The sequence below is a fragment of the Tachysurus fulvidraco genome, chromosome 4, assembly GCF_022655615.1.
Source record: "Tachysurus fulvidraco isolate hzauxx_2018 chromosome 4, HZAU_PFXX_2.0, whole genome shotgun sequence".
NCBI classification, from domain to species: domain Eukaryota; kingdom Metazoa; phylum Chordata; class Actinopteri; order Siluriformes; family Bagridae; genus Tachysurus; species Tachysurus fulvidraco.
In genome coordinates, this window is record NC_062521.1 from 7,580,029 (window position 1) to 7,607,047 (window position 27,019).

The following is a 27,019-nucleotide window of genomic DNA, read 5'->3' on the forward strand; positions in this document are numbered from 1 at the left end:
TCTGCGTCGATTTGATATTTATTTCATTACTGGATACTTTATGTATGTCAATTATATAAGTATCAGGAAGTAAACTGTGATTAGTTCGTTTTTTGTCCTGCTAAGTGACAGCTGCTAAGGAATCCAACTAATAACAACAAATCATCAATATCCTAATAAGCTCTAATGATATATAATGTAATGGGTTAAGCCTTTTCCTTTATGATGTATTCCTATATGATGTTTGGGTCTATCATTTCACAATAAGGACGACTGCAAATGCTTCATGCTTGATGACTTCAGAAGAGCACAGAGCACTTTAGTGACCACTCTATGCTGAACATCGACGGATTCTCGGTGGAGAACGTAAGAGCACCAAATTCCCTGGTGCTCATCTGGCAGAGAACTTCACCTGGTCACTCAACACCAGCTCCATCACCAAGAAAACCAAGCATCAAAAAAAGCAGCATCTCTACTTCCTGCCAAGGCTGAGGAAAGCCCTCCCCCCATCCTGACCATGTTCTACAGAGGGACCATTGAGAGCATACTGAGCAGCTACATCACTGTCTGTTTCGGGAATTGCACTGTCTCAGAGAGCAAGACCCTGCAGCAGATAGTGAGGACAGCTGAGAAGCTCATTGGAGTCACTCATCCCTCTAGCACGAACATTTACAGAACAGGTGGCATCTGCAAAGCTGTTGGCTTTGGATCTGGGGGAAAAGTACCATAGCATTCGGGCTTTCACAACCAGATTGTGCAACAGTTTTTTTCCCTCAATCCATCAGGCTTCTCAACACCAAGAACGGAACTGTTACCGAACGAATAAACATAAACATACACACATTCACTCAGTCGCTGTTTTGCACATTCATTAAAATTGTTCTTTTGCACACCACATTTCAGTATCTCACCCAATTGTTGCTTTAACAGAAGTGTATATTTGTTTGCAAGAACCTTGTGTTTACAATCCTTTTTTGTACAATGTTTACGGTATGCACACTGGTCGACACTATCTCGTGTTTTTGGCCCTGTAGTCTTTCGTCTTGCACTGTTTCCACTAGGCTTCACATGTTGCACTTTATGTAGCTAGGACAACTTACTTTCAGTCCTTAGCTCTATGTTGTTATATGTACTGTAGAACCATAGTCCTGGAGGAACGTTGTGTAATTACACTATGTACTGCGTCAGCTATATATGGTTGAAATAAAAATAAAAGCTTCTTGCTTTGACTTGACTAGATATACCTTTCCAAATCCTTGTGCAATTTCTCTCCACATTTATGGAAAGGTTTTCCACTACAATTTGGAGTGTAGCTGTTGAAATTTGTGCACAAGAGCATTAGAGAGGTCTAGACTGTTTGTTCACAGTTGGTAGACCAGACTCAAGTGAAATCCATCCTCATTTGGGTGGCACTGGAAGGTAAATGATGTAAATGCAAATAATGTCATTTCTATTTCAGTTTGTAATTGAGTGGGATTAAGCAACCGAGAACTCCTGAGAAAGCAACGAGTCAGCGTCATTTCTGAGTTCCCTGCAAACTTAACACTAATTCCTTCCTACTGAAATCTTCAGTGATCACTTCAATGATACAACATGTACTTGAGTAACTTCCTTATGAGTTACTTTTAGATCCTTGTGTTGATTTCCAGTTAGCTTAAACATTTAAAGTTTGACTATAGGGAAATTTCTAGAATATTTCTCAGAATATTTCTAGAGGAAAAATGATCTTCAGAATTGGTACTTGCTCGTTTCCAGTGTTTCGCCTGATCATGTTAGCCACAAGGGGGCCTAATGGTACAACCAAAACAACAGGGGAAAACCCAGCTGTTATGAAGTCAAATAACTATTCTGGTAATATTTCAGTTAATGTATTTATTTTAAAAAATAATGATTTTATGCAACGCACAGACAAAGTAATGTTCAAAGACATATGCAGCTCTGAGCTCCATCGCTGGACATGAATCACCCAAACATAAATTCTTGCCTCCATGACCTTTAGTCCTGGCCATGTTTAGCCTGCTGTGTTCTTTAAATGGTGACCTGTTCACCCTTGCCATGCTTGGCAGACCTGCACTTTGTAGTTGGTGTAACTCGCAGGTGTTGAAGAGTGTGTTATGAACTGAGTCCTCTAGCAGCCCATTACTTGGCTGTCTTGCCATTGATGATTTATAGCCAGGTGTGAGAACTGAGCTGGCTCAAATCTCCTTTACACTCAGTCAGGATAGTAGTTTGTTTTGATAATGTTTTCAACCAGCAGCGAGTGGTGACTGTAGACCTTCGTGGAGTGGGACGACATTAATAATGACATAGCATCAAGCAAAATTAACTAAGCTATCATGCTACAAGCTTCTCGCTGGTGAATTTTAGAAGTAAGGTGATAAGACAGGTGGGACTTGACCACACAAAATCATAGGATCTAGAAGCTTCAGCATGTACATTTGTTCAAATTAATATCATAAACTAGAGTTTTAGCAAAAAATTCTAGCCGAACTACATATCAAAAACCACACATAAAAAGACTATTATTATTTATTTTTATTTATATATATATATATATATATATATATATATATATATATATATATATATATATATATATATATATAAAATATTTCATATGAGACATCAACCACCACTGAGCAAAACTTTATATATATATAGTCTAAAATTCAAAGGTTCAAAGGTGTTATCTTAAACCACTATAATTCTTTTGGGTTAACCAAAAAAGGGAAAAACAGAAGTCTCACACTGAAAGCCAACAGTCTCTTGACTAATTTTATATCAGACTTGCAGCAGTAAAATAAATAATCCATTCCTCCTGCACCAGAGTACTGATAGAAAGGCGAAAATAGCACTCAGTGTAAATGTTCATAGAGTCACAAGAAAGAATAAGAGTTAAGGAATTAATATTTCAACAGAAGTTGTAAACACTGACTTTATGAAGATTGATATTTACTAAGCCGATCTTAGACAAAAGTCCCCCATCAACAAGCTGCCACTGGTTTCATCAATTTGATCAAAAACATCAGCATCGGGTATACTGTATTTACTATATGTAGTAAGCAATGTGCAAAATTAAGTCATGATGCAATTAAAGCCATGGCTCAGGGGAATTCTAATACATTTACTGTACTATTTCTCGAGAGACCCTGACCGTATGGAACACAAACCCTGGAACATAAGATTTAAAACCATGTGCAGATCAAACAGAAAGTCTCAAATACGTCATTCCTAATAATTATGCAGCTGGGGTCTGAAGATTAGAGCTCTGTGCCATTTTGAGGCCTAGGCACTTGGTCCAAATGTCCTTCTGGAAATGTGTGGTAACTTTGATCTGCTCATATTATTACACTACAGATGAGTGTGTGAGTGAGTGAATGAGACAGCAAGTTGGTTTACTTTCCTTTTTTTCCTTTTTCCCCCATACTTCTTAAAACAGATCATTACTAAACATGCTGAAGTATATTCTTTCATTTTTCTGCCTGTTGCTGCTCCTGGTATTTGAAAAGAATATGCATGAAAGAAGATTAATTTATTTAAAGATACCCAGCTTATTATGCATAGATACAGAAAGGTGGTTATGTATATACTACATGTCCAGACACTTAACCACTTAATCAGGATTAGTGGAACAACAATTGAATAAAAGAATCTTTTCATTCAGGATACATTTTCCAGTCCATTGAGTGCTGTTTTTACTGAATAGCCTGCACTCACTGAGCATTTTATTAGGAAGAGCTGAACGTTCACTGCACCATTCATGCATTCATCTAAGCAGCCAATCTTCATGTGTCAAATCATTAGATACAGGCCAGCAGTTTGGGGTAATGTTGACATCAATCTTAGAATGAGGGAAAAATCTGATCTTAGTGATTTTTACCATGGCATGATGTTAGTGCCAGACAGACATATCTGAGTATTTATATAAGTGCTGATCTCCTGTGATTCTAACATAAAGCACTGTCTAGAGTTTACTCAAAATGGTGCAGTAAAGAAAAAACATTTAGTCAGTGGCAGTTCTGCAGATAGGATCTCCTTGTTGATAAGAGAGATCAGAAGAGAATGTTCATAGAGGTTTGAGAAGACAGAAGTGCTACAATAACTCAGATAACTCCTTCGTACAATTGTGGTGAGTAGAAAAGCATTTCAACACACTGAACCTTGAGGCAGATGTGCTACAACAGAAGAAGATCATGTTGGACTTCACTTCTGTCAGCCAAGAACTGATGAATCTGGATTTCTGCTGAGGTTCACAGATGATAGAGTCAGAAGGTGTTGCCCACAGCATGAATCCATGGAGCCAACCTGTCTGATGTTTCGGTACAGTGTCTTGGCACACTTTTGGGCCCATTAATGGATCTCTTCATGCCATCAATTTAACGTGTTCTGATAGTTGCTTCCAGCATGATAATGCACCATGTCTTAAAGCAGGAGTCTCAGACTGGATTCATGAACATGACAATGAGTTCAGTGTTCTTCACTCACCGAATCTTAATCCAGTAGAACACCTTTGGGATGTGGTAGAATGGGAGATTCACATCATGAAAGTGCACCTGAAATATCTACAGAAATTCCCTGATGTAGTCATGTCAACATGGAGATGAATATCAAACATCTTGTGGAATCCATGCCATGAAGAACCGAAGCTGAGCCCAAAGGACTACACTGTACTAGTATCGTGTTCCTAATAAAGTGCTCAGTAAGGACTGTCGAGTAACATACAGTACATAATTAAAATCAAGTAGGTTGACACTGGCCTGTTTATATGTTACTTCTTTTTATTAAAAAAAATGATCATGATCAAAGTTCCAAATTATTCTGAAGAAAACCTAAAAAAATATAAAAATAACTGACAAACTGATACACAGATAACAGGTAAAAAAATTTGAGAACTGAGATTTTTTTTTTAGTTGGACATTTTAAAGTTTTACTGCTTGGTTTTTAAAGCCAGTTGAAAGTACAGTGACAGGTTCTTATGTAAAAAGATTAATTGTTTTGGGTCATCACGTTTCAGTTTAGATAAAAAATCCTCGTACTAGCATCAATCCAGTTTCAAAACAGAACTGAAAGGTCAAAAGCTCGCCTGTAGAACTGCTTCCTCCTCATCAGAATTTATAAGGAGATATGATCACATGGACCCGGGCGAGGTGTTTGGCCTGGAAGGTGCGATCCAAGTACTCAGCCATTTCCACGTCCACGCTGAGCTCCTGTGGCCCGAGCAGTGGCTGGACAAGGATCAGCTCGCCGGTCTGCCGGTCTGATCGCTGCATGAGAAACATACCTCGAGCTTCTCCTCCCTCCACAATGCTGAATCGCAGGCTGTCAGGTCCTGGTCTGCCAGGAGCAGTCGCTGTGGCCATACGGAACAACGTAGCTGGGGTTGGGAGGTTTGAAGGCAAAGAAAGGTAATGATAAGAAACTGTTTTTGCAGCCAGATGACAGGTGCGGCTTGTCATGGAGCAGGGGTTCCTCTCACATTGACTGCAAAGAGATATAAGCACATAACTAATGATTAGAGGGCATAACTAATGACGAAGGTTAATGGAGGTTAATTAACATTTAAGTGGAATCTCAGTATCTTTAACCCTTTGCATGTTTTATACTATTATTTTGAACTGCTGACTTTAAAAATAATACTCCCACTTGTATCCAGAGCTCTCATATGTGATATCTAATGGAAATCAGTAATATCTTAAGTAAAAAAATAATGTCTTAAATAATATTTACACAAATTCTAACATTTCTTTGAATTTGTTGCTGCATGCGAGCTGTTGATGACTCAAGTCAAATCATCTGAACATATTCTTTATTTATTTGTGCTGAATATTGATTATTCTATATAAGATTTTGAACATTTCCTATTCTTTCTTTGTATTATTTCTTTTAAAAAAATTGGAAGGGTTACCATCCCTCTCCATCCCAAATCATAAAGGCTGCAGGTGGAGTTTTCCAATGTGTTCTTTCCTCTACCTGGTCAAACAATTCTGATGTAGCACCACAAACACACAGCCTCATGGGTGGTGGTAAGCTGTCATCCTGACCATCTAGTTGAGGATTAAAAATCAGGTGATTTGGGGTGAGCTCAAGGCTCAAGGGATTGATATAAGAATAAAAGAGTCCCAAAGTGACTGCTTCAGATCTGTTTTAGTTGCCAAAGCAGTCAGGTCAGTCATATTTTGTATGGACATTAGAGTAGTTTATGCAGTGTCAACATTTGGCAACGGTTAACTAATTGATCAATTAGGTGCAAATAGTACAGTTTCTGCTTGGGCCATAGGCAGGTGTGTACTCAAAGTGATATGACAGTAACGATTGCTGCCTGCCCAAGAGCTGTGCCATTGTGGAGGCGAGACAGTTCCTGGACCTGGCTGGCAATTATAGTCATTTTTTTTATGTCTCCAGCCCATTAATTGATCTCGCTTAAAAGGGAACATGAGATCCAGTCCAGTGTCATTCACAGTTATGTGAGTGTGCACCATCAATTAAAAAGCAGCTGAAAAGCTAAACTTGCATATGAGCCAAAAATAAAGTTTCCTTTGGGATGTCCTAGGTCTGCCTCCCATGGAATGATCTAATCATTCTCTCCCAACCCAAGGGACTGTTAGAATCTTTTTGCTGCATATTCTTTTTAACTTAAAAAGAAAAGTATAAGCAAAACGTGTGCTCCAAATGCACCATTGATTTTAATTTTTTGGCTAATTGTAGTTAACTTAATTTTCATCTTCATAACTGTCAGGAATGGCAGGCAAGGACCCAAATGCAAGACACAGACCAGATTTCAAATCAAGAGTCTTTAATATTAGCTGGCTTAAAACAGGGGATGCACAGTTCGATATTACAGACAGTCCAATAATGAAAAACACAGGCAATCAAGGCATTATAGGGCAGGCAGAAAACAGGGCAATAAAAAGTCCAAAAATCCAAAACCAAAAACTGAGCAGTACAGACCAGGCAGGAAACAGCAACTAGAAAAACAGGCAGGGTCAAACCAGCCAGAAGTATCACAGGGCAGGCAGAATCAGGGACCAGGAACAGGCAGAAACAAAGCCAGGCAGAGCAGGACTATGAAAAATGGTGGGATGACTTAACAGGAGCACAAGGCAGACTCAGAAGACCATCGGGCAAGAACTATGTATAAGCAGCATCTTTATATAGTGCCTGGTCTCATTAAATGGCCGCCGCCATAAAGTAAAATCCAAGATTGCCGTCAAAACCGGAAGTGAGTGCCGTGAACTGAGAAGTGTGAAAAGAAGTGCTGACGATAACAGGCTGCAAGGAGCTGCTGGCCGCCTGCCTATGGTCCTCCATAGGGATTATATAATGTGTATATAATAATGTATAATGTTTTCTCAAAGCACAGGGAAATTAAATGTCCAAATTCAGGATGCCTATAGGGATGCGGGGAGAGCTGATCAATCCCATGTCCTCATCCAGTATTTTTTTTCCAATAAATTAGTTAAAAACTAGCTAAATTAGTAAAAACAGTTTTGATTTTTTTTAACATGCTCTTTTGTGTTTTGGCCATTTGTGAACCATGTTAAATGTTTTGTGGGTTTGAGCTTTTTGTCATGTCATCAAAATTGATATCTAAAAAACTGGTGAGTTTATGATTAAAATCTTACTGGAACACAAAAGTGTATATATATATATATATATATATATATATATATATATATATATATATATATATATATATATAGTATAGATTATTCATTCATTTTCTATCGCTTATACGAACTTCTTGGGTCACGGGGAGCCTGTGCTTATCTCAGGCGTCATCGGGCATCAAGGCAGGATACACCCTGGACGGAGTGCCAACCCCACCCACACATACTCTCATTCACTTACGCAATCACACACTACGGACAATTTTCCAGAGATGCCAATCAATCTACCATGCATGTCTTTAGACTGGGGGAGGAAACCGGAGTACAAGGAGGAAACCCTCGAGCTACCGGGAGAACATGCAAACTCCACACACACAAGGCAGAGACGGGAATCGAACCCCCAACCCTGGAGGTGTGAGGCGAACGTGCTAACCACTAAGCCACTAATATAGATTATTTACAGTTAAATATTAAAACAAACAAAAAAAAAGGAATTTCAATGAGGTCTCAGAGTTTTTTGGACCCTACTGTAGCTCCTGTCCTGTTGTTGTTGATGCAGATGCCCATCCTGAAGTATTAGAAAGGTAAAAATAACAATAAAACAATGTGCATTCTGGTCTTTCTGTTCATTTCAGTTAAGTGTGTATGCATTGACTCACAGAGGTGACGTCTTGACGTAGCTGATATTTCCGTGCAAGTGTGGGCACTCGGGATTTACACACCGGAAGCCTCCTCCGGTGTTGACACAGGTGGTGCCACGGCTGCAGTTATGCTGTTGGGTAAGACACTCGTCCACATCTGGAGCAGCACAGGCATGTGAGGAGGAAGGAGAGAAAAAGAAAGAGAGAACCAGCGAAAAGAGTTTTGCATGAGGAAAGAATAAGAAGAAGGGTCATGTGGTAAGGAACAGGTTTAACAAAACATCCATGATGAACTGAGCTAGGTGAAGCTCATTAAAGCAGACACCATGTCAAACTCTTTCATTCTCACACGTCAACCTGCAGGATTCACAGCCCACAGTTTCACAATTCAGCTGGTTATTTCTGGATCATTGTAAATTCTGGGTAAATCCTGGATTTTCTTTATTCGTAATATCACACTGGACCTTTTTTCTGAACATATAACTCTTCCTCTTTGCTCCTATTAATGCTAGCTGTAACATACTAACCCCACATTCTTACAGATTGTACACATTTAGCACCACAGCGATTGTCTAAAATACAAGTGTGCAATGTTCCTCTACTCAGGGCTAAAAGTGGGGTTTTTGTAATGATTATAACCTGAGGTTAAGTGTGAAAAGCCTTTAAAGGTACTTTATAGATAGGCTGAATTCACCTCTGCAACAACAACTCGGCAAGCAAAATGTTTATACCTGTGCTTGTAAATAACAGAAGGTATAATCCTGAACATTTTGCAGTTAGAGAAATACCTCTATTGCAATGCATCAGCAACAAGAATTTGCTCAAAGCGTTTTCTCCAACTGCATATACTCAGTAATCATGACAGTAAGGAGGCATTTTAAGAGGACTTATCTGAGGATCATGTACCTCTCACTTTGGTCTGAATCCACCAATGTTCAGTCAGAAAATGCAGAATGAGAGGACAGGAGTTACTGTATCCCTCCATCCATCCCACTTTTTACACAATGTGACAGGGACCCTGGGGTCTATCCCAGGGGACTTGGGTCACAATTTAGGGGACACCCTGGACAACGGTAGGTGGAGGTTTAATTCCCACCTCTCCCGTGTGTGTGGAATTTGTATGTTCTTCCTGTGCTTTAAGGGTTTCCTCCAGGTGCTCCAGTTTGATTGGCTGCTCTAAATTTTTCATATTGTGTGTTATTGTGCCCTATGCTGGGTTGGCACTTTACCCAGTGAGATGGAGTCTAGGCTCCCTTTTACCCTGTGTATGATAAACAATTCATAATTCATACAATAGATAGATGTATGGATGAATGAGCAACTGGAATCAATCAATCAATCAATCAATCAATCAATCAATCACTCACTCAATCTATCTATCTATCTATCTATCTATCTATCTATCTATCTATCTATCTATCTATCTATCTATCTATCTATCTATCTATCTATCTATCTATCTATCTATCTATCTATCTATCTATCTATCCCCTCCCCCCACCCGTATGCTTTAAATCTCTGAACATCAGCCGCCACTGAGCGAGACTGAAAAATTACACCACTCCACGTTTTCCCACTATTGTAGGTCTGTCACTGCTAGTCATGTTGTGCATTAGTCTATTAGGGTATTAGGGCAATTGTATTTCTGCAAACCATAATGTGCGTGTCAGGAGTTTGCGAGTTCATATGGGAATGTGAGCTCTTTTGTTTTATATATATTTTACTAATTGACATTAGAAATATTGCACTGACTTTTGTTTGCTTTTATTTTAGAACGTTACTAACGTTTACAATCAAAACACACTTAAATGAAACAAAAGTGTAAATGTTATTGTAGACTTTTTAACTATTCTAGCTACTGTACATTAGTTTCATTAGAGTCCTATTTTCCCCTATACGTACTGTATCTAAGTTTACTAAACAAACTAGCATTCTGACCCAAATTTCATACTTATTACTATACTAAGTAAAGACTTTTAACACTGACTGGTTTTGTTCTCAGTTTTAATCCCTCCCAGATGCACACAAAGTACACAGGCAAGATTGTGAACAGTTGCACCAAATACAAACCAGGCACCACTTCATGGCAGCTGTATCACACCACAAGTACAAATTATTTGTATGCGTCATTTAAAGCTCGATGTGAGCCCATAAAGACCCTTTTCACTTATAAGATTAGAGAGCTAGTGAATTCTGGTGAATGACAGCAAGCATTGGTGACTAGTGTGTCTAGTGCCACAACAAAGCTAAGAGAAGCTAAACTTGATGCAAGTTGGTACAGCGACTAACAATAGCATTGAACACCGCTTCTCCTTCATAATAAACACTGCTGAATTTTATACACAAACTCCATGTCACTTACCCTCACAGCTCCTGCTGTTCGCAAGAAGCTTGTAGCCACTGGGGCAGGAGCAGCGGTACGAGCCTGGAATGTTCACACACATGTGAGCACACAGTAATCCGCTGTCCATTTTGTAAACCTCGCACTCGTTCACATCTGCACAAAGACGGATGATAAAACGGTCAAAAGGTTTTCACCCTGAAGGCTGGAAAGTAGGTGAGAGATGGATGACAAAGAAACATACATATACACACACACAAACACACACACACACAAACAGAGTTAAATGGGCCTTGAAAAGTGCATTTCCCATACAAACAAAAAGAAAAATTCAACTGTAGTGAAAATGCTCAAACCATTACACATACTTTTGCCCACTTTGATAGGCATGTACAATTTGTCTCAACAATGAAAACTGTATATTTTTACTGAATTCACCATAATCTAATTCACTTTCTTATAACTGTGCCTGAAGCCCTTTTCAGTTAGCCTCAGCACAGTGATCTTGCCCTGTAAAAAAAAACATTGTAGTGCTTACAGGATGACAGACAACGGAATAAGGAGTCTTTCGGAGGACTGCAGAGATTCTTAAGGCTATGAATGATAACATTTACATTTACGCCATTTGGCAGACGCCCTTATCCAGAGCAAAGTACAACAGTGCTTTTAAGTCTCCATCAATGAATACATCAACACTGGTTCCCTAGGTTACAGACTTAGGATACCATCAACCTAAAACTCTGTTCAGGGTGGGTTTTTCAAAGTGTCTGTAGTTTGCAGTTGTATGGACATCTAGGGAAGTTCGTTCTACAATCTCGGTGCCAGAACAGAAAAGAGTCTTGTTGTATACCTACTGTACAGTGCTAGTAGCTCTGAGGGAGCGAGGTGTAATGCAAGAGCTTTGAGGTAAGATAGAGCTGGTACGTTTTTGTGTTTTGAAACTGATGCATGCAGCTAACGGAAACCAATAGAGGGAGCACAGCAGTGGGGTAATCTTTTGGTTCTCCAGACCTGGAACTGCATCTGACTGCCATCTAAACACCTATTACTTGCTGTTAGTTCAGCTTGTTTCTTGTTACATGCACATTTAAAGAGGAGCTGTTTCTGCTACTTTGGAGATACTAGTGATCCTAACCCCTTCCGCTCTCCAGATCTGCCTGATCCATCCTGATGCCCTACTTGTTGGATGTTGGAGTCTCTTTTCTTAGAGGCTGATCATGATTCACATTGACATCCAGGAAATACATGAGATTACTGTGGATAATTCCATTTAGAAACCATGAAGATGGCTTTGGGCTGCAAGTGCCAGGAACAGGTTTGCAATCAAGTCTCCATCACTGAACATTTAATAACTTCAGCAAGATAGATTTCATGTTAAAGATAGAATGATTGGTTACACAAGTGAACGTTTTGACCGTAAGTTATAGAACAGAAAAGATTTATAATTACACTTTTTGGTGTGAACCAGGAACATAAATTTGGAATGTTTTATCTTCTAATCTAAAGTAATCTAATCTAAGAAAGATAATTTTCACACTGAACTAGAGGTCTTCACCGGTCCACTTAGATCCAAAAACCCGAGGTCCGACCCGAGCGGGTTCGGGTCTAAATTTTCACGTGTGCCTCGGACATGGGTTGGGTATAATAATAGCGGCATCAGGTCTCGGGTAATTTAAAATAAATGTGTTTTTACCGAACGGACCCGAGAAGACCCGAACTACTGTATCTAATTTGTGTGCATCAGCTCGAGTCCTTTTCCAACCTGTCCTCTGTTTACCAAGACCGTTTGCGACATGTGGCTGGCGACGTGTGGCTGGCAATAAGCTAATTTTCGTTGAAACAGACCTATCAATCAATTTTGAATCCACGCTGTAGTGGTTACTTTAGTGTAGAGTTACGCAACATTCGGGTCCAGTCGGGTTAAAAAAAATTGCCGACGGGTAGGACTTGGGTCTAATTTTTTCGGGTTTGTCTCGGGTGGGGTCTTTCTTTAAAAAAAAAAATTATGCACGTCGGGTTCGGGTAAAAAGTGATTCGGGTCACTTCGGGTCGGTAATTTTTTTTAGACCTGAGCAGACCTCTACACTGAAGACCTTCTTTTTCTCCTTGCTTACTGTATCTACAGCAGTCTCATTTGCAGCCAGATATGTCGTCTTTTTCTATCCTGATGCTCTTGCTCTTGCTATTCTTGTTCTGTTGTTCATGATGACGTGTGCATTAGTGCATTGCTCTGTACTTGTTATTCTACTTACCTATGGCAATCTTTGCTTCTTTATTTCTAAAGATGTATGCATTTTGCATATCACATACTTGACAGCATGTAAAAACCTGAGAGGAAAAGAGGAGAAGCGTACCCTGGCAGATGCTGCTGTGAGAGGTGCCGCTCATATGAAAGCCTGCTTCACAACTGCAGTGCTGAGCTTGGTCCACTTTAGTGCAGCGAGGTTTGCGACTAAATTCCGGATTATTCACTACGCTCCACTCCGGAGGGGCTGAACGTGAGAGGTGAGGTGAGGAGATTAGGGATGATGCACTGGCTCATACACACAGACAAATACATGCACACACATATAAACATAGTCAGTTAGATTAACGCACAAAATCACAGACATGCAAGACGAAACTGGAATACCCTGAAGACGGAACTCCAAAGCATGCAAACATGCACACTTCATACACACAGGCAAACATGTTAATCACTAAAGATAATAAAGATAAAAGGATAATAACATTGATCAAGGACAATAGTGTAGACTAGGCAAAAAAACCTGTTTGAGTCTGCTGTTGACAGCGGCTCCCGCTCCAGTTGTGAGGACATGAACACTTGTACTGGTTGACCCCCTCAGTGCAAGTGCCACCATTCAAGCATGGGTTACTGGCACAATGACTATAACCTGCTACTAATAAAAGACAAGAGCAGTGAGTTTTTTCTCTCTCTCTGGAGATAAAGACAGAAAGCGACACAGACTGAGAGGTGTAATGAGCAGCTCATAATCTTTCACAGCTAAAGAAATCTTTGAAATAGATAACCCATCATTCACTGTTTAAGTAGATTCAAACGAAAAATTTGATTTAAACTGAAGCCACACTGAAAATGTGGTAATGGTCCAAAGCAATGAAAGGATGAAACACTGTTGATGCACCTTTCAGTTTGACTGCTATAGTGTTACACAGGAATGTACAGCGAGTTTTTATGGAATGTGAAAAATGCTATAAAGCAAAGGAAAGTCTGAAGGAAAGTCTGCAGAAAGGAAAGGAAAGTCTGAAGAAAGTTCTTCCTGCAGTCATGTGCAATATAAATAAACTGGGACGTATCAGTCCGCTTGTCTGTGTTTGCCACATTATATTCTAATTTTAATGATATTTTGAAAGTCAACTCTTAATTTACTTTTATGTCTACAGTACATTTAAAAACAACAGAAGTGACCAAAGTGCTACACAATTAGGACTTTGGAGAATAGTAAAAATTTCCAATTTCTCAATTAAGTGAAAACATCCAGTAAGTGACAGTTTTATAGACAGAAAAACCTTTTTGATAAGAGAAATCAACAAAGAATGACCAGTCTGCTTTGAGCTGACAGAAATGCTACAGTAACTCAGATAAGCATTCTGTACAATTGTGGTGAGCAGAAAAGCATCTCAGAATGCTCAACTGGTCGAAACTTTAAGAGGATACAGTATGCTACAACACTAAAGGACAAAGTAGGCACGGACTCACCAAAACAAGACAATCGAAAACTGAATTTATAAAAAAAAAAAAGATTTCTGATGAGGCTCATGGATTATAGGGTCAGAATTTGGCAGCAAATAAATCCATGGAGTTTGTTGGAATGGGGGCACTACCATTGATCGCCCACCTATAATTTGTACCATCCCACCCTAATAGAATTGGCTGAAACTGGTCCGGGTTGGGAATTTTGCCTTGGCACACTTTTCGGCCTATTATTGCATCCCTTAATAGCCACAGTTTACCCATCTTCTAACAGCTGCTTCCAGCATGATAATGCACCATGTTTTAAAGCACAGTGTTCTTCGGTCACTGGCTATCCAATAGAACACCTTTGGGATGTGGGAGAACAAGAGATTCAAAGCATGAAAATGCACCTGAAAAATGCAATGCAGAAATTGTTATGCAGTCATGTCAATATGGACAAGAAATTTAATGGCATGAAAACATTAAGCTGTTTTGAGAGCAACAGGAGGTCCTACCCACTATTTACACTATTTGTTTAATTTTCCTAATAAGATAGATAGATAGATAGATAGATAGATAGATAGATAGATAGATAGATAGATAGACAGACAGACAGACAGACAGACAGACAGACAGACAGACAGACAGACAGATAGATAGATAGATAGATAGATAGATAGATAGATAGATAGATAGATAGGCAGACAGACAGATAATAGATAGATAGATAGATAGATAGATAGATAGATAGATAGATAGATAGATAGATAGATAGATAGATAGATAGATAGATAGATAGATAGATAAGCCCCACTTGGGAGCTTGGTTTCTGATTCTCTGAGAACTGTATTCTCTAACACTGCTATATTGCAAGACTGCAACTGTTAGCTTTTAGCAATGTCTTATTCCTACAAGTAAATGCATGTGTCACTCAAAACTAGAATTAAATGCATTTGCCATTTTCATAGTCGGATTTGGTTTAATATCGTTCATGTAATATGTTAGAGAGAAAGAAAGATGTCGTAACAGAGAGTGGATTTCACAGTTTTGCTTTCTGGGATTGTTTCTAATTCTTCTGTTGTGCTTTCAGATACAAGCATTAGCAAATATAAAAAGTTGTTTCTAATCTCTTTAGATACTTCTAGCAATACAGCGCTAGAAATATGATTATAAGGACAAAGAATTTTTTTGCCTGACCCCCAGAGGTTTTTGGTTGATTAGTTTTGAAATATTTTTTGATTTTTCTACAATAATGTAATCTCTTGCAAACTTTCAGCCCTAGTGGGTTTATATGCTCTAGGCGCTTGTACCATTTGGAATGTCTGATACTGTTGCCAGCTGTAGCACTCAAGTAAGCCATCAATAGCATACTTCGAATACTTTCCTGCCATCAAACCTGGATCCCGATTTAATGAAATGTGTGAGGGGATTTAAAGGGATATTTCACATAAAAATTTGAATGGGACTGAAAGCAGGTGGGGAGCACGACAACATCAGAAATGAATCTTTCATTAAGGTTTTTATGGCAATAATTATCATTTTTGAGTCAACTCTTCCATTTATCTCTACCCAATGGGATTTTCTGGTGCACGGTACATGGGCAATGGGGTCTCTATAGTCTTGGCTGAAACAGGAGCTTTGGGGCCTGCTCTTTTTACAGTGACCCTGCCAACAACAGCTTTGGCATGTAAAAGAGAAAGACTCAGACAGGAATATGAGTGCAGGGTTGTTCTGTTTTCAGGACATTTAATGCCACAGTAATGAGCGTTTCATTCAGTTCAGCTAAGCAACTCAATCCACTGTAAAGAATGACTCTTTCTTCTCAGTCTTGGCTATATCAGTGTGAGTCTTCTTTACTACTGGGATTCACAGTCATTGTTTAGAAAGGCTGGTTTCGGAATTCCACCGATGCCGTAAACGGACTATATCTGACTGAGGTGTTCTTGGTCCTGTTTCAAGCAAACACTTGTGCAGTTCAAGTGAAATGAAAATTCTACCCTGAATAGATCCAAGTGCAGGAAATGAAACAAACATACCATGCATTTTTTTTGTAAAGGTGAGCTGCTTAAACTGAGCTACAAGGCAGCCAAAAGTCACAACTGTAGAGCTGCAGAAATGTGATATGTTCTGATGCTTTATCCAATGAACAAAAAAGCAAAGATACTTAATGAACGAACGAACAAAAAGCAAAGATACTAGGCGCACAAATTTCTGTTCTAACTGAAGGTGTGTCCTACATACATATACACTGTTTAATGCCATTTTGTAGTAGAAATAGTATAAGTAGTCCGTTCACAATAAAAAATGCCCAGATGACGAAATGTTTTACAAAAAAAGCAAAGTGTGGAATGTCGGACACTTTATGCGCTCAACACCCACAGCTTTGCGACCAAGCCACTAACACTGGATGAGAAGAAAATTTCAAGATGGTTGACAACACTGTGTTGGACAAGATATCTTTTATATTTGTTATTTTTTAACATTGTAAAAATTCACCATATTTTTGTTAAAGCTGGCAGCATCCATTAACTTTTATAATTCCCTTAATGTTCCATTTTATTCAGAACATATGACCCCACTTAAATTCATACACTATATGTTCGAGTACATATGTCTTGTGTCATTTGGGACGTCGTTGGTTTGATTTGAGTCTAGGCTCTGCTCTGTCCTCTGTGTTTCCAGGTGTTCTCTATTTAGTTCTTAATTAGTCTGACTACTTTCTATGTTTTGACTGATATCTGTGCTCTTGTTTATAACTAGGATTAATCTTGTTTGATGTTGCCGACCTGTGTTTTGAGTGCTGCCATGAACTTTGACTATGTTAGATTGGCTTGAATAAACAACAAGCTGATTTTGTTTCTTGAATCCTGCCTCAATTTAGCATGTTACAAAGATTTCAATTCTCAAAGGATCTCTGGCAGAGCACTTTATTACAGCCACAACACAAGCTAGGACTTAACACAAGTGCAGCACAAGATTTAAAGTGTGCAAAAACCTCACAGATAGTGAATATACATAACTCTCCAAAATATTTACAGATCTCTTGTATAGATTAAACTGCACAAAGAATATTGCAGGTTTAGAACTGTATGTTAGACATGTGTGATGAGCAGTTGTATATGTTGTAGTTGTAGTGCGTGTATAAAAATTGTACAGGCGTCATAATTAATAGCGATTGGGAGATGACCTTATTCAGTGCAATTTATATTTATCTCATTTATAAAACTGAGCAGTTGAGGGTTATGGACCTTCCTTAGGGACCCTTATGGTGGCTGCTTGGTTCTCCCTGGATTTGAGCACATGACCTTCTGATCAGTAGGAAAACATCATAACCACTTAAGAGAAATGTCTGGCTGCCTCTGAAAGGATGTGCAGAGCAACTGTGTTATAATTCTTGTGCAATATGTGGGAATGCAAAATCAGCAGTCAAGTCCGAATATTGTGTGTGATTCTGGTAATAATTTTTGCAGATTAATACACTTTAATTTCCAAAAATGTTCTAATATCATATAGAATGAGGTCATATGAGTACAGACCTTTACAGTGTGCACCAGCTCCGCTCCAGCTGCCGTTTTCCTGGCACACTCGGGTTGCCGAGCCCACCAAATGATAACCTGAAGAACACATGAAGTGCACTTCATGTCCAACAAGGTACTTGGAGCCAAATTTCTTCCCGTGTGTTGGGGCTGCTAGAGCAGGACACATGGATGAGGCTATAAAGACAAAGGACAAAGAAGAAAGTAAAAGGAAGATGGGAATACAGGAATACAAGATCGGAAAAGGTAATGATGTACACTTCTCTTTATACCTGTTTTCTCTGTATTTTTAGGCGAAACAAAAAAGCTGGTCCCAGAGCTGTATATTTCTGCAGGGCTATTTACAAAAATAAGAATTAAATTGAAAACCATTTTGAAAATAATGATAATCAAATTATCATTATTCAGCAAAATTAAAAGAAAATGTTCTCAAAATATCAAGCAGTTATTATAATAGCACTTCTTCAAGTATGTCCTTTTTGCTTACACACTGTCATTTCAAGATGGTTCACTTGCTGTATTAAAAATGGGAGTAAACTCAACCTGAAGATAAGTCCATAAGTAGTGAAGACAATGGATTAACTTTGTTTAATTTTTCTGTCTCCAAAATTTGTCATGAAAATTTGGAGCTATAGAGAAGAAACAAGTTCAACTTAATGGAACTATTGTGTGCTTTCCAGTTTTCTAACAGTTTCAGATTCTGCGTGTTCATCAGAGTTGTCTGACTTTTCTGCAATGTAACAAACCCACAAACTATGAAAGTTTCTTGATTCGGGAAAAGATCTTTTTTGAAACACAGCTATCCTGCTTACTGGATGACAACAGACAAAAGATCGCTGTGTGTTGTTATAAGTAGTGAATGAAAAAATGACTTAATTTTTCAGAGTTTTCCAGTTTTTTAAGGCATAGTGCTATAGATCATGTGGGAAAACTCAAGATTTACTTTAAGCTTTGAGTTTCTGAGTTGGGGCATGTCAGTAATTTAAACATTTAAACACCGTAAGGAAATAAATGATTTCATAAATATACAAAAGATTTTGAGCACTAAAAAATTATGTATAGATGACTTCACATTTTCAATTTGTTAATCCTATACCCAAACAATCAAATCAATAGCATGCACATTAACACTGCATACATACGTGAAGATTGGTCTGCTTGTGGAAACTTGGACACAGAGTTCTGAAGGTTGGTAAGTTTGGATTTCATTATACGAAGACCTTCTGTAAACCTGATCTCCTGTCCCTTTAAAAATTTCTCCATCTGGCGAAGCACACCAATCACCCTCTGCTTGTCTATGCAGCCCTGAGATATTAAAAACCACAAAAATATTATCAAAAACAGATAATCCACAGGTTGCCCTTTGCGCCAAAGCCAATAGCTTAATTAAAGGCATCCTGATGATTTGGAGGCTGTGGCAAAACCACACTAAGTCCCAATAAAGTATTTTTCAGCTGTGTAACCTAAAACCCATATGACTGATTTCATCCAGATGTGAATGATTCCTATCTAAAATGGATCCTACGGATTAAAAGAAGAACGAGGGCAGGCTGACAGTGTTTGCCCCATGTTTAGGTTTAACTTAATGAGCCTGAAAATGTAAAGATGCCAATCAGCCTACAACACATGTCTTTGGTCTGGGGGAGAAAACTGGAGTACCCAGAGGAAACACCCGGGGAGAACATACAAACTTCACACACATGGTAAAAATCAAACAAGTGTGAGGCAAACATGCTAAACACTAAGCCTGTACTAATAATAACCTGAGAGTGTCTGACATTATGTCAAGTCCATCGCGGGGCTTAATCACAAATATATTCACACACTACAAACAATTTAGACATGACAAACAGTCTGCAACACCTGTCCTTAGACTTGCAGTGTCCTTAGGGGAGAGACTGGAAGGGAAGTACCCAGGAGAAACCCCTAACATGAAAACTCCATACATCGAGAATTAAACCTCATAACCTCAGAGATGTGATCCTTCCACAGGAGACAGGAATAATTGTGGTGCACATAGCATGTATTACTTATTTATTATTTTTGACTATTTATTAGAATATTAGTGTATTAGGATCAGAGTTCAATACAATTCGTTTTGTATAGCATTTTAACTTCACAAAGCAGCTTTTGTTACCACATTGTAATTTAGTTTAGTTCATTTATCTAGACTAACATGGACTGCTGAACTAATTTAACTTTAAGTTAGCTACAGTTATTTTTAGCTGGCATGAAAATTTTTAATAATAGATTCTGAAAACCAGATGATCAGCACATTTGACTGGTATATTTCTGTCATACAACTGGGTATTTTACAATTTTATAAACTTTAACTAACAAAAACAACAGCTTTCTTTATTTTTTTAACGAATTGTTTTTCTTTTTTATAAGTTTACTAGGTTTTAAGCGTATAATAGTGCAGACATTTTATTCACCACAGTGACCTAGTTCTGTGGAAGATTTGGCTGAACCAGTTACGGTTAGTTGTAATGAGTTAAAAAAAAATTATCAGAATATTTATTTTTCACATATTTTCGATACAGCTTGAGCTATTTCCTTGACATACATAGTAAATATACACTGAAAAACAAATTAAATAAACTTGCTGTACCCAGATATCCATTCATTTGGGATAAACCTTTTATTTTTTATCCTGTACTTTTATTTTATTATTTATGCTGAGAGAATGTCTGTTGTTAAAAGTGCAATACAAATAAAATTTAACTGAATAGAAGTACCTTCATTTTAATGCTTTGAGAAAATGTCTCATTTTTAACTTAAAATGCTTTTAGCTGAAGGACAAATATTTCTTCACCCATTTAAACTAATGAAATTACATGAATGTTCGTTATATACAAAAAAATAAAGTATAAAAGTTTAAAATGATCGTACAGTTTTTTTCATAAAAATGTGTGAATGTGAAAACCATACAGCATATTATAATAAACCACAAACACAATTACATACTAGATTTAAAAACAAATGTTGCATTGCATGGAGAACATAAAACTGTCTGCAGAAATAAACCAGTTCTGAATGTTTATTAGCTTCTAAAGAACATTTGTAATTCAAGGTGAGATCATCTGTTCTACAAAAATAATTTCCCTATTAGCTAAATGACAATGCTTGCTACGCTAGTAGTCTAGCTGGCACTAGAGAAAAAAATGTCTTCAGGCTATTTTCAAGAAAGCATAATTAAATCCTTTTGGAAAGTTCAATAAAATATTCTCTGGCTGGTCGAGGCTTGCAAAGTCTATGGGTGTATACACAAACACACACACACACACACACACACACACACACACACACACACACACACACACACACACACACACACACACACACACACACACCACTCACTCTAAACAACAAACTAATCTTTGTTCACAGAATTCAAGATGTCATGTTTAATTCCAATACTGAGTTAGAACTGATACCAGTTTCCCCTTATAAATAAAAACATGTCAGACCAAAAGTTTGGCACAATTATACTGCAACAACCGACATGTAGACTTGGAACACGATTACATTCTTCTAGATGACACTGGATAGTTAGATTCTAAATCATTAAAGTATGCTTGGAGTACTGTATACAAGAAATGTACTGAAATGACACTAGCGCACGAGTAGATTGTAAATACTATGACTTACAGTATGGGATCAGCACAGGAATGACTTTATAATTACAGCAGTAGTTTAACTGAAAATCTACACTATCCAGGTGACATTATCCACTAAAACAAATGTAAAATGTAAAGATTTAGGGTATTTGTGTGGGACCATTCACAGCACCACAAGAGACAGGTTGTAATTGCAGAAGCTCCAAGCAGAAGAAGTATTGGCATAAATCGGTAATGTCAGGAGGGTGAAGGGACCCATAGCTGTAGAGGCTGTAGGAGACTGTTAGGATCAGGCAGGAGAGAGAGAGAGAGAGAGAGAGAGAGAGAGAGAGAGAGAGAGAGAGAGAGAGAGAGAGAGAGAGAGAGAGAGAGAGAGAAAATCTTAGACTGGATAAAATGCATATGTTATATATACACTATATTGCCAAAGGTTTTGGGCCTTTACATGCGCATGAAATTTAATGGCATCCCATTTTTTGTAGGGTTTAATATGGAGTTTAATATGGCCCAACCTTTGCAGTGATAATAACTTCAGCTCTTGTGGGAAGGCTTTCCTCAAGGTCTTGGAGTACGTTTATGGAAATTTTTGACCATTCCTTTGGTAATGCATTTGTGAGGTCAGGCACTAATGTTGGCTCACAGTCTCCATACTAATTTATCTAAAAGGTGTTCTATCGGGTTGAGGTCAGGACTCCTGCCTCCTTTCCACCAGAAAGAATCGGGTACTAGTTCAAAGCTAGTGCTAGTGCTGGTTCAAATTTGGTTCCAATGTCGAGCCTTTTAAGAACCTAGACAAAGCAATGTTTTGGTGCTACTTAAGAACCACTTTTTCTGGTTCAGAGCCAGTGCTTTGGGTGTCAAAAAAGAACGAACAGATTTTAAAATAGGCTCTGAACCAGCACTCAAAGGGGCATCTTTGCAGGCCAGTCAAGTTTATCCACACCAAACTGGCTCATCCATGTCTTTATGGACCTTGGTTTGTGCACTGGTGTGCAGTCATGTTGGAACAGGAAGAGGCCATCCCCAAACTGTTCCCACAAGGTTGGGAGCATGAAACTGTCAAAAACGTCTTGGTATACTGAAGGGTTAAGAGTTCCTTTAACTGGAACTAAGGGGCCAAGGAACTAAGGGGCCCTAAAAAAGTTTCTATTGTTCCAAATTGCTTCCACTTTGTTATAATACAACTAACAGTTAAACGTTGGAATATTTAGTAGTGAGGAAATTTCACTAATGGACTTATTGCACAGGTGGCAACCTATTACAAATACCACGCTTGAATTCACTGAGCCCTGAGAGCGACCCATTCCTTCACAAACTTTTGGCAATATAGTGTACATATTTAACAGATTCATTCATTCATTTTCTACCGCTTATCCGAACTTCTCAGGTCACTTCTCAGGCGTCTTTGGGCATCAAGGCAGGATACACCCTGGACGGAGTGCCAACCCATCGCAGGGCACACACACACACTCTCATTCACTCACACACATTACGGACAATTTTCCAGAGATGCCAATCAACCTACCATGCATGTCTTTGGACCGGGGGAGGAAACTGGAGTACCCGGAGGAAACCCCTGAGGCACGGGGAGAACATGCAAACTCCACACACACAAGGCGGAGGCGGGAATCAAACCCCCAACACTGGAGGTGTGAGGCGAACGTGCTAACCACTAAGCCACTGTGCCCCCCAGATAAAATATATTCAATGCAATTCAATTAAATTTATTTGTATAGCACTTTTAACAATTTCCCATTGTCTCAAAGCAGCTTTACAGAAGTATGGAAACAGAAGAGAGAGAAAAAGAAATAAATATATAATAATGAGAAGAAGAAAAATATAAGGATAAAAATAAATAAATAAGTACAATTAAAATTTAAAATTAATTTAAAAATATTAATTTAAAATTTAAAATACTATATATCTATCCTTATCCCTAATGAGCAAGCCGGAGGCGACGGTGGCAAGGAAAAACTCCCTGAGATGATATGAGGAAGAAACCTTGAGAGGAACCAGGCTCAGAAGGGAACTGGGTGACACTGGACAGTAAATAATGTAAATGTAAATAATGTCCTTTTAAAATAATATATTTTTAAAAACATGGTTAGTACTGATTTTATTATATTTCTTACCATTACAATGTAAGCGATTTTGTGTGAAAGAGTTTAAAGCGTAACCATTTTTACGCTTATTAGTTTTTAAAGGATGATTATCAGTATGGGTTGACACAAAAGGTAAGAGTATTAATATTGTTATTAGTATTTGTATGCATGTTTGCCTCATGCCACCTGGGTTGGAGATTCCACCCCACACTATGTATGTGGAGTTCGGGGTATCATAAGTTCCTTTCTCTCACCTCTTTTTCTCTCTACCAGGGATGGGTGATAGCTCAGCCAAAAGCTGTTGCGCAGATGTCTTCAGGAGAAAAAGTTGGTCTCTTGTATATTTTTCATGGCAGGAAGACACAGAGGAAGGGAATGCATCGGCTTCGAATTACAATGTTTCATTACCGTTATAAAAATAGAAAAGAGTGGCATTTACAGTCTGTGACCAACATTTGGAATTTCAAAATCTTGCAGGATGTTCACTTAGCCAAAGCAAATGCTAAAACGACTTCATTTTACACCCTTATCACCACATGATTTATATACAGAGAGATAGTTTAGAAATTCTAAGTATACCGGCAACAATTAGACAACTCCTTAGTTATAGTTTCATAACAAATGACTGAAAGACATGATGTGACTAATGTGCAGTGTGTGTGTAGGCGAGAGAGAGAGAGACATAGACAGAGAGAGAGAGAGAGAGATTATTGTCTATTTGGAATTAACAATTACAATGGCTAATGGTTAAAAACACAATGTACATCTTTATCTAAACACTTCATCTAATGATATTAGGTTTGGTACTTGTCTTTTTTCCAAACAGGCTTTATATACTTTACAAGCTATTACGTTCAAAAAAAAAAAAAAAAAAAAAAAAAAAAGGTGAGTGAGGAATGTGTAATACTAATGAAATCTTTTCTCATAGGTAAAACTTAGACAAGCTTAGACACTTATCCTAAAAAAGCTCACCAGTACAAATCAGGAAACTCCAATCAAGACTCTAGAATCACTGCCACCAAATTATAACTAGCTTACACTCTTTAAATAAAGGTACAACCCTTGAGATGTCTTGGCTGTTGCTCCGGTGATCTCATGAAGAATTTAGTTGAACCCCATGATAGTGGTTTAAAAAAAAAAATGTTGGTGACTTCACTTAAACGCTTTGAAGGTTCAGAAAGGATTCCTAAGGGAGGTGAAGAACCATTCGTTATCAAATAAACTCCTAAAGAACCTGATAAGAAACCTTAAAAGTAATTAGCCAACAGGTTCTAGCTGTTATTAAAAAAAGTGTTTTTGCAAACACTACAGACTTCTATTAGACTTCTAATAAAACACTTGTAAGGATCATTGGTATAAGAAACATTTAAGATCAGTACCGTTATTTAATCAATTAGAATTAATGATTAATTATGATTCTGATTATTGACATACAACTCTGGTGATAAAAAAGTGTAACTAAAGTATTTTCACACACACACACACACACACACACACACACACACACACACACACACACACACACACACACACACACACACACACACACACACACACACACAGCTGTTTCACTGCTGTTTCACTGACCTGCATCCCGTCATTACAGCTATGTAAAGCCAACAGTGACAGAAAGAGAACAGCACGGTACTGATGAGAGAGACTCATATTCTCCCAAATCCACAGCCTGAGATCTTGTCCCGGCTTAAGATGAAGGACTTCGGGTGTTTTCGAGTCCAAAGTGCCAAAGGACTGTAAATCCACAGCCTGAGCTCTTGTCGAGTCCAAAGTGTCAAAGCACTGTAAACCCACAGCCTCACACAGTGCTCGTGTTTTGTTTTTGCTTGGTTTCCAGCTGATGTGCAGATGTTCTTTTATCAAACGGAGGAACAGCAGCCACTCGCTTGCTTAATGGCGATGGAGAGACGACCTGCTTTTGAAGTTTCAGCACTGTGCAGGACTGGTCCTTTAACACACACGCGCGCGCGCGCTCACACGCACACGTGCACGCACAGAGAGAGAGAGAGAGAGAGAGAGAGAGAGAGAGAGAGAGAGAGAGAGAGAGCCTTTAGCGCACTTTTCCATAAAAAGGTAACAAAGTAAATATACAGTCATATGCAAAAGTTTAGGAACACCTGACAATTTCCATGATTTTTTAAATGATAAATATTTGGGTGTTTGGATTAGCAATTTCATTTTGATCTACAAAAAGTTATTGCAGAGATATAAGCGGTCAGTGTGAGGAACATAGTGAGGAAATGGAAAACCACAGGCACAGTTCTTGTTAAGGCCAGAAGTGGCAGGCCACGTAAAATATTGGTGAAGCAAAGGTGAAAGATGTTTAGAATGGTCAAAAACAGCCCACAGACCACCTCCAAAGACCTACAACATCAACTTGCTGCAGATGGTGTCACTGTGCAATTCAGCGCACTTTGCACAAGGTGAAGCTGTACGGGAGAGCGATGCGAAAGAAGCCTTTTCTGCACACACGCCACAAACGGAGTCGCTTAAGGTATGCAAACGCACATTTGGACAAGCCAGCTTCATTTTGGAATAAAGTGCTGTGGAGTGATGAAACAAAGATTGAGTTATTTGGTCATAACAAGGGACGTTATGCATGGTGGCAAAAGAACACAGCATTCCAAGAAAAACACTTGCTACCCACAGTAAAATTTGGTGGAGGTTCCATCATGCTGTGGGGCTGTGTGGCCAGTGCCGGTACTGGGAATCTGGTTAAAGTTGAGGGTCGCATGGATTCCACTCAATATCAGCAGATTCTTGAGAATAATGTTGAGGAATCCGTCACAAAGTTGAAGATACGCCGGGGATGGATATTTCAACAAGACAACGACCCAAAACACTGCTCAAAATCTACTCGGGCATTTATGCAAAGGAACATGTACAATATTCTGGAATGGCCATCCCAGTCCCCAGACCTGAATATCATTAAATATCTGTGGGGTGATTTGTGTGGTGAAGTGGGCTGTCCATGCTCGGCAACCATCAAACCTAACTGAACTGGAGATGTTTTGTAAGGAGGAATGGTCCAAAATACATTCAACCAGAATCCAGAAACTCATTACAGGCTATAGGAAGCGTCTAGAGGCTGTTATTTCTTCTAAAGGAGGCTCTACTAAATATTGATGTGATTTTTCTGTTGGGGTGCCCAAATTTATGCACCCGTCTAATCTCGTTTTGATGCATTTTGCGCATTTTCTGTTAATCCAATAAACCTCATTTCACTACTGAAATATTACGGTGTCCTTTGGTTATTTGAGAGATCAAAATGAAATTGCTAATCCAAACACCCAAATATTTATATATAAAAAAAATCATGGAAATTGTAAGGGGTTCCTAAACTTTTGCATACGACTGTAGAGATGAGGTGTACAGATTCCTACATTAATACTGTGGAGAAGCTGTAAACATGATGTTGCTCGAAATCTTTTTATATGAATTTAATAATTTGTTACATATGATTTGTTTAAAAGAGAGAGTGATA

The 27,019-nt window shown here is 38.5% G+C and overlaps 1 protein-coding gene across 5 annotated transcripts; it reads right to left on the reverse strand.

The window, feature by feature from the left end:
* Positions 1–3,492: 3,492 nt before the first annotated feature.
* LOC113655409 (fibulin-7) lies at positions 3,493–25,988 on the reverse strand. Of its 5 annotated transcripts, none has more exons than XM_047812963.1 (10): positions 25,108–25,988; positions 24,581–24,706; positions 18,941–19,103; positions 18,071–18,135; positions 17,799–17,975; positions 13,337–13,465; positions 12,923–13,060; positions 10,590–10,724; positions 8,246–8,384; positions 3,493–5,460 (listed from the first exon to the last, which is right to left on the reverse strand). In XM_047812963.1, exons 2-10 carry the CDS (start codon positions 24,615–24,617, stop codon positions 5,085–5,087), a joined length of 1,359 nt encoding a protein of 452 aa, XP_047668919.1. In that variant the 5' UTR covers positions 24,618–24,706; positions 25,108–25,988; the 3' UTR covers positions 3,493–5,084. The 5 variants fall into 5 exon arrangements, with proteins under 5 accessions (XP_047668919.1, XP_047668918.1, XP_027021727.1 ...); XM_047812962.1 differs by having other exon boundaries at positions 13,337–13,468; XM_027165926.2 differs by lacking the exons at positions 18,071–18,135; positions 24,581–24,706 and having other exon boundaries at positions 13,337–13,468; positions 25,108–25,987.
* Positions 25,989–27,019: the final 1,031 nt, after the last annotated feature.